Source organism: Anarrhichthys ocellatus, unplaced genomic scaffold (genome assembly GCF_004355925.1).
Source record: "Anarrhichthys ocellatus isolate YVR2014 unplaced genomic scaffold, GSC_Weel_1.0 scaffold31, whole genome shotgun sequence".
Taxonomy (NCBI): Eukaryota; Metazoa; Chordata; class Actinopteri; order Perciformes; family Anarhichadidae; genus Anarrhichthys; species Anarrhichthys ocellatus.
The window spans coordinates 1,593,948-1,602,930 of record NW_022280061.1 but is presented as its reverse complement, the minus strand read 5'-3'; the positions used below and the strand labels follow the sequence as shown (position 1 = coordinate 1,602,930).

Genomic DNA, 8,983 nt, shown 5'->3' with positions numbered 1-8,983 from the left:
ACACACACACACACACACACACACACACACACACACAGCATAGAGCATTAGCATGTCTAGCCCGGCGTAATCAGTGCAGTGAATTCCTGCTCTAGTCCCCTGGGCTTGTCTCCTTCGGCCCCCCCCCCCCCCCCACTGACTCTTAATGTCTCTCCACTTTTCCACTTCTGGCTAGCTAAAAGGGCAGCCCCCTGCTAATGGAGCGCTGATTGTGTTATAACCACAATTATCACCCTTTACCTCTCAACTCGGGAGCCATTAGCAGGATAGATAGTACCCCGGGCCTGTCTGCAGTCACGGACTAAGGGACTGGGATGATGGAGCGTAGAAGCCGAGCAGGGTCCAGGAAATGCCATTACACCTTTCCCTCCCACACACACACACACACACACACACTCTCAGCTAAAACTTGTTTGTAATGTAGACGAGAAGGGTAACTGAAGCTGGGCGCAAGAAATACCAGCAGAGGATAATGTATCGTCTCGAGGCTTACACGAGACGTGAATCATAGCAACCTGCAGTATGTGTGTGAACTATAAGCTGGAGATTTACAAAACATGAGCCGGGTCTGCAGCCGGTGGATTGTCACAAAGTAAGAATACAATGTGTCTTAATGAGTCTGCATCCCAGGATGACAGAATGCCGCTTGTATTTAGGTGCTAAAGTGCAGATCTTTTAAAAGGGAAACATCCACCCTCAGATACTTTAAGGGCTTTAAACAGTGTTTAGGGACCTGACCTTTGATTTGTTACAATTCCTCGGTGCTATTGTAGCAACACATTTGACTGCCAGCATGCCCGACATTTCTCTTCTTCCTGTCCAGGCCTAAGCCCCCCCCCCCTTCCGTATGTCGTCATGGGTCTAATCATTCCGTTTCTCTCTTTCCCGCGCAGACGAGCTCACCTGCGGCTGTGTCTGGAGAGGTTGAAGGCCCTCATACCCCTGGGACCCGACTGCAACCGGCACACCACCCTGGGCCTGCTCAACAAAGCCAAATCACACATAAAGGTAAAGGAGCTAAAGACTCATGAATATAACAGGCTGAGGAACATCTTTTTCCCCAGAGCGGTTTCCCCCATCACCGTTGATACAAATGCTCTAACATGCGCCACCATCAATACAAAAATGAATCCCTAATTCGACGACCTACCGCTGCGGCCAGCGTTCATCGACGAGCTGTTGTGTAATAGATTACAGTACAAACATCCAATGAGGGGAAGAACGAGAGCACATCCATGAACAATTCCACCCAAATGTTTTGACAGCAACACGCCGTTGATGTGTGAATATCCTCCATTTCCATCGGCATCAAAAATTGTCTTATGCAAATAAACCTCCAGTGGAAGTGTGACCTGTATTCAGCTGGTCACTGCCCGAGCATGTAACGCGCTACGACATCCTGCTTCACGCTTTCCCATCCACTTAAACAGCAGGCATGAGACGGAGCATTCTGCACGGGAAACGCCTGCCGTGGTGTGCGTTCATGTAACGGAGAGGGGAGGCATAAAGCCGGGTATTGTTGTTGTGAGCCACCCCCCTCCCCCCCCTCTCACTACTGCCGTCACCACTGAGCACTTCTGCTGCTGTCAGCTTGAGTCTCTCCATCTCTTCTTTTGACGGGCCTATTGTTTCGGTGCGTCGCCGGGGAGTCTCGCTGGTCACGGTCGGGCGAGCGGTGACGTAAGGCTCCAAGGTTAGAAGCCCGACGTGCGGTACCGTATCCGTCCCTGCCGTGGCCCTCGCTCGCATCGCAAGGCGTACGCAAGAGGCGCCGCGGTGTAAACGAGGCAGGTGAGGGGAAATCATTTAGGGGTGCCGGAGCTTGCAGGAGGAAAGTCCAAGGGAACCAAATGGTTCAGTGGCTGAATTCTACAACAGACGCCGTTTGTTTATTTCCGTGCCGCCTTTGTATTCTGACAGCCTTTTGATATGAAAGGGATTTCCTTAGAGACAGACAACATCTATCTCTCATAGTTGTTCTTCCAGCTTTCCTTCTCTCACTCCGATCAACTCTGTATTCCTCCACCGTCTTGCTCTCGCAATCAATCTGCACCCACCTACTTTTTCTTGTGTTCTGGCCTTCTTGTTTATCCGGCTATCCCCTCCTCTTGCACACTTAATCTGTACGTTCTCGACTCACCCAGGTGGTTTCATATAGTTCACCATTTTTTTTGTCTTTCTCCTGACTAGAAACTTGAAGAGGCGGACAGGAAGAGCCAGTACCAGCTGGAGTCTCTGGAGCGGGAGCAGAGGCACCTCCACCGCCAGCTGGAGCTGCTGAGGGGAGGCAGCGGTGCTGCAGCCCAGAGCAGCCCCGGGGAGGGAGAGAGGATACGCATGGACAGCGTGGGCTCCACCCTCTGCTCCGACCGCTCTGACTCGGACCAAGGTGAGTTGGGCCGCAGTCTCTACAACTGGTTTTTAATTTAGCCATCAAAGTTGGTTTCGGTCTCTTCGTGGGATTTGTTGTCTCTTAACGAGATTATAGAACATCAACCGCATTATCCTGGCAGTCATGTCTTTCCCCACTAACGAGTTCTTCTCTCTCTCTCTCTTTGTTCTCCTCTCCGTCCTCGACTGCAGAGGAGATCGAGGTGGACGTGGAAAGCACGGAGTTCTCCCATGGAGAGCTGGACAGTGTGAGCACAGCCAGCACCAGCGACCTGGACGACCACAGCAGCCTGCAGAGCATGGGCAGCGACGAGGGCTACTCCTCCTGCAGTGTCAAACTTGCCTTCTCCTCCTAAAGCCCCCACTACCACTACCACCACGCACCTCCTCCACCTCCTCCCTGCCAAACCTCGCCCGCCCTCCCATCCGTTCGTCCATCCAGCCAATGCCTACGTACACACACACACACACGGTCACCTCTGACGATAACGGCCACGCCCCTGCTCCTGAGCAGCGCCCCCTCCTCCTCCTCCAGCTCCTAGCCTTTAGTTCCCCTCCTCTCCTCCTGCTCTGCTGGACCCACTGATGGAGGAGCTCCACTGAGAGCTTTTCCTCACTTCTGAACGTTGAGCCTCCCCGACCAACACCGACAGCAGGGACCCAAACAAACACATGATGGGAAACTGCCAATTGATTTTAATCTTCTTTTAAAAGGGAGATCAGAGACTTGGTTGACATGAAAAAGAAAAAAAATACACATTTTGATTTTAAAACCCACACAATTGAAATTAATAGTTTCATTTCTTTTATTTCCTCAAACTGTCGTATGTCTGACATTTTTGTGAACATACGCAACCCCTGATTTGATCCAAAATGCACTTAAATTCATATGATATTGAAATAATTCTTTCTGTTCGGTTCTCTCTCCTGTGGTGTGTGTGTGTGTGTGTGTGTGTGTGTGAGGAGCTCGTCCTGTGTAAACCTCTTTAACTCTCTGGTTGTTGGGTCTGGATAAACAGGAGCACATCTAATCTGGACTATAATCAACACTGTGGGTGAACTTTGCTACATCAACACAGCTGACGTCCCTCGAGCCCCGAGTTTAAACCTCGTCTTATTGTTTTTTCATTACCTCTGCTTCGACAACGCAGAAGCACTCATAATGGTGCTATTGTGGAACAGACCCGACGGGGAGGCCGATCAGAGCCACCGCCACGAAGCTTTTAAAGCCAAACACCGAGCATGGAGGAAAACAACCTGAGAAAATGGAGGGAAAAAAACAAACAACAACATTCCTGTCGAATGTGGGTGCTCAGTGCATTTTCAAAGAGTAGAAATTGTAACTTGTGTGTTTTTGTTTTGGTTTCCCTCCCCTCGACAAGCAGCTAAGCTATCCTGCACTTGCCTACTTTAGAGCTGTCCGTAGAAACGGCACAAAAACAACAGCAACAATGAAAAAGTCCGAACAACAACAAACTTTGGAATAGATGTCCATCCTCCTTCCAGCAGTAACAAGCAATAACTCTTCAAGTCCTTTTTGTCTCGTCAGTTTGAACCCCCCCCCCCCCCCCTTTTTGTTTTCTTCTTCTCTTCTCCCCTGAAAGACTGTGTGACCGTCCAAAAAGCTAATTTCTTTTGTTTGTTTTGTACATACAAATAGCTAAATGAATTAAACCTTTAAAAAGGATTTTTTGTTTTTAAATGAGTTCATGGATAGAACTATTGCCTCTGTTGCTGTTTGACCTGTGTTTATTGTGCATTTTAAATTCCAATGTTGGAAAGATTTTATCCTCTCCAGAGTGGCGGTGGATGGGGAATAGACACTATTAGTTTGTTCAGTTTGCAGGTGGACACTTTTACAAGTTGCTCATCCTGTTGCTGCCCTGAGAAGGAAAAGAAAAGTTACTCTATGAAGTGATTTAAAAAAACAACACAGACAGAGCAACTTCCCATCCATGACTTCTGATGGAGAACGCAGAGTTTGTGTGGCACTCTTTTTTTTATTTATTTGACTTTTTCCCTCTCTTGTTTATAATATTCATAAACTGGGAGAGGGGGGGGGGGGGGGGGGGGGGGGGGGGCTGTGTATGGCATTCCACTGGTGGTGAGGTGATCTGTGGAGGAACGTGTGGGGAGAAGAAAACGGGTTGTGTGATGTCAATGTTCCACCACACCATCCCAACTCCACTGGCATTAAGAATTGCACTTCCGCCACAGTTCTCTGTATTTTACTTTATTTTATTCTCTCTCATGGATCTCACATGAATCCTTTTGTCTGTGAAAGAAAACAAAAAAAAAATACAACACCTCCCTTTTAAATATTTATTTCTCGATCCCTCAAAGGACACGAGCAACGGGGTAAAAAGAAGTTAACTTATTTTGTTTCTGTCTTATTTTACTCCTCTTTCTGATGCTTGTATATTCCTCATTCCTTCTTTTAAAAATTGTATATTTGATGGCTTTTTTTTTTTTTTTTGTCAATTGTTTTTGGGTGGGGAGGGTGGGAGGGGATAAGAAATGTAGCCATTTTGTTTTCCTGATGTTTTATTCGATGGACACTTGAAATGTAATTGGCCCCTAAAGCTGCTCCTAGTGCTGAGCCTCGCCTGTTTAGAGTCGCCCCGACAACACGCTATGCCTGTTACCGTAAACGCTAACCGAAAACAACGGGATAGACAGAATGGCTTCCGTACGACGCGAGGCGAAACATTCGCCATCTTGTTTGTATGTTAGCCAGGTCTGTACTTGAAAGGGGGGGTCATCTCTGCACAAGACTTATCGATAGCCGAAGACTTTACCGGCAACTATTGAGCCGGCTACTACACGATAACAGGGGTCTAAAACTCCACTTTCCTCTATCAGGAGGATTGTAGTCTCTATTAGACTTGTTTCAGTTGACAAAATGTGTCTTACATTTACAATTCAATGCCTCCGACTGAGCATTTAAAGAAATAATAAACGGAACAAGAACAAATCCTTTGGTTCCTCTGAAGGACGTCAATAAGGTGTAGAGTTTGACATGTGAGCTCTTTGCGGAGCTCTGTTGAGGTTGTTGGACTTGGCACTGAATCAGAAAGTATCCGCTTCTGGTGCTTGATTATATGAAAAAAAAAAAGAAAATGCCAAAACCACCTCAGAACACCTCAGTGTCCTCTCTCTTTATCTCTCTCTCTCTCTCTCCCTCCCTCTGAGGGACAGTTTACATGTATTCTACCCATGTTTAAGTTATTAACCTTCAGCTCTTTTTGTTTTTATGAACCTGCACTGCTGGCAGGAGAAAAGAAAAGTCCCGTGTTTTGACGACAAATGAATTCCACTCCGTGTGCCGACCGGAATCGCATCCCAGTGGTGTTTTAACCTGCTCAGAGTACAATATATTTTTACTGCATTTGGGACAATAGTGTTGTTGTTTATCACTGAAATGTGTGAGAACTGTCTGGCACTCATTGTATCGTCTCATGTGGCAAGCTAATCTGATGTTGTATTCCCAGATGGGATAAATCCAACTTTAAGAACTGATTTTACTGAAGCCAGGTCTGTCCTCTCTCTTATGTGAGCGTACAGTATGTGTGTGTGTGTGAGAGAGTTAGTGTGTGTGCGAGTGCTCGATGATCTTACCAAGGCTGAGCTTTAGAGAGGCACCTGGTCCATGACTAGTCTGCACTGATCTCGGTTGGGCCGATTCCCACCTGCTGCTCGGTAAACATCAGACTTCTGCACAGTATTTGTCAAGAAAAGACAAATGCATCCAGGCAATGCTGTAGGTTACAAACAATAGCGTATCTTCATAAGCTGGTGTTGACAAAGCTACGTCTGTACCCCCCCCCCGTGTTTAAGGTTAGGTGTAGACAAGATGTGCGTGTCTCGACTGGTTCAGGTTCACTCTCCGGGAGCGTTGAGTTCCAGTTTCACAGCTCGGCCTGATGTCTGCCGGTCGCGACTGAAGTGGAAGCTGCAGTGTCTTTTTGTAAACCACACTCCATCCTGGCGTCTCGGCATTGAGCGAAGCGGAGTCCAGGAGGTGAACCAAACGAGCAGCCCCCGTAGGGAGAGTCGTCCTGTTGTTCTGAACCTGTGGCCATCCTTTGTAAAACATGCAGTCTGATGATGATTCTAGCCGTGTAAGTTGAGGATGCAATACTTCAAATAAAAAAAACACCAAGATTTTCAAACCTGAATGACTCAACCGGCCTCTTCATGCCATGTGTCAATGCTGAATGTAAAGCGATGATTCACGCTGCAAACATGCTGTATTAACTGTATTGACTTGCAGTTTCAGCTTTTTTTAAATGTATGCCTTTGTGCTGACGACGGCGGTCCGTCCGGTCCATTCTTGTGGACGCATAATCTCAGAAGCACCTGCAGCGAATGTCTTCAAATCTGAGGATGAACTGATTAGGACTTCACAGGTCAAAGGTCTCTGTGGCCATAACTCAATAATTCATATGCTAATTATGACAATTTCACACACGTGTCTAAGAGATTACTATGAAGTGGTGACATTTTGGACAGACATGGAGATAAACTGTTAGCGGGGGCATACAACAACAACAACAACGATGGTGATTCTAGTTTGTATTAGCTGTCTTCTATTATCCAAATTATTCTCTGACCAGAGTAACATTATGCTTTTTTTGTTCCCTATATTATGCAAGAATCTTTCTGTCAAAAATGTAAGATATCATAAAATGGTGGTTGCCAGCATTGAGGTCAGGGCCACTTCAGTGGATTGCGAGATGATTATGGGAAAGAATCCCCTATTTATGCTTTCTCCGATAGTTTTGTTTGAAATACCAGATCATTCTTCCTATAATTTACAACATGAGAAGAAATACTGACTCCGGTTGAACTGCTCACAGTTTATGGACAAATGCAACCTGTGAGGAGGAGTCACGAGCAGGTAGTGAACCACAATCAGAACATGTGTTAGATATACAAACTCTTTAAACGCGTTTCTCATAATTATCTATATTCTGTGCTGTCAAAATCAGTGTGGCATGAGTCAAAGTCATGCATACTGCCTGTTAGTCTACCTCCAGCAATCTGCACGTGCCACGAATCTGTAGATCACAAGATGTCTGTGTGATCAAAGCAGTCTTGTGGGGAGACTTACAGGTTTTCTTTATCTTTAACAAACCACATGAGCATCCACCACATGTGTAATATTCCTCTCAAGTGATCACAGCTTGTGAAACAAAGAGTTAAGAGGCTCGACCTCCCAAGTTGTACAAAACCATCGTCATTCACCGCGGCGGGTAACGCAGTGATAATGAAGACGTTGATCCCTCGGTGTCATAAAGCACTCACTGTATGCTCATAATCCGGTTTGGATTACATCTGCACATCAGCTGTCCCTGACAGACTGTGGCTGTGTTTATCTCGAACCAGAAACAAGGACGCGTCGAAGTGGACACATAGTTCTAGGGTGTGTAAAACAAAATGTCTCAATAGAGAAAGCAATAAAATAATAAAATATTTGTTTACAAGCTCCCTCTATATTGTTGATTGTTTTATAAATTGTGAAATACATAAGCAGCAGTATCAGTATCAATCACACTGTGGAGTCATAACACCAGCAAGGTATTTAAGGTTATATATAAGGTTTGTATTTTTTCTGACAAAGCTACATGATTATGAAAAACATGATTTTCATAACAGTAATTGCTATGTACGGTATATATATGTGTGTGTGTGTGTGTATATGTGTGTTGGGTTTGGGGATACACAAATGTTTTTGAATACGATTTCAAACATAAAGGGAAATATTACACATTTAACTCATGTTCATATGGTGGTTTTTGTTTCGTCCTGAACAAAGCTGTTGAACTGATACCTTCAGAAGGAACACAATGTGAAGCCACTTTGTTGTTGCAGTGACAACAGGCTACATCCTGGCTGGTCATGTTGAGAGAGATGCTGCCACCTAGAGGGCAGAAACAGTAGTTAAGTGTACTTTATACTATCTCTACAGCATCGGCACACACAGGTAATGATATGAATAACACCACATCTATAATGACATAATGTAATGAGTAAATCCAGACTATAGGACTAGTCAACTGCGCGGCAATTTATACTATTTTCCAATACTATTGTAAAATAAATCTCTCTCCATTATATAATATATATTCTAAAGACCATATTGCTGTAACACATCGCAGCGCGAACCACTAGGAGGCGCAAGAGGCCTGCAAATGACCAATGACACAGTGAATGACATCACCACTGACTGACTGCGTTTGTTTTGTATCAGAATCAGAACCGTTTATTGCCGAGAACGTCACACATACAAGGGATTTGACTTGGTGAGTGGTGCATAACAATAAACAATGAACACAGTGCAACCGAGACATAATTTAAAAATATAAAAATGTACAATAAAATATTGTAAAGAAACAGATAACAGTACTTTAAAACAAGTATATTGTAAAAGTGGCAAGTGTATTTAAATATAGAAACACAGAAAGGATGTGCAGTAGGAGATTGTCCTGGTGGTGTAAGTAGGATGCCAGTGGGGGTCAGCACTCTGACACAACTCTGCTGAGCTTGTCTGTCCACTCACTGCATTGAGCCATTTATTTCTCTATTCAAC

The 8,983-nt window shown here is 45.2% G+C and overlaps 1 protein-coding gene across 2 annotated transcripts in view; it reads left to right on the top strand.

Annotated features, from left to right (window-relative positions):
• Positions 1 to 6,569, top strand: part of mxi1 (max interactor 1, dimerization protein) — a 53,300-nt gene extending 46,731 nt beyond the window's left edge. For both annotated transcript variants that reach the window (XM_031864537.1, XM_031864538.1), the window contains 3 exons: positions 894 to 1,008; positions 2,191 to 2,389; positions 2,584 to 6,569. In XM_031864537.1, coding sequence (XP_031720397.1) covers positions 894 to 1,008; positions 2,191 to 2,389; positions 2,584 to 2,747 — 478 coding nt within the window. In that variant the 3' untranslated portion in view covers positions 2,748 to 6,569. The remainder of the gene's footprint in view (positions 1 to 893; positions 1,009 to 2,190; positions 2,390 to 2,583) is intronic.
• The last annotated feature ends 2,414 nt before the right edge of the window (positions 6,570 to 8,983 follow it).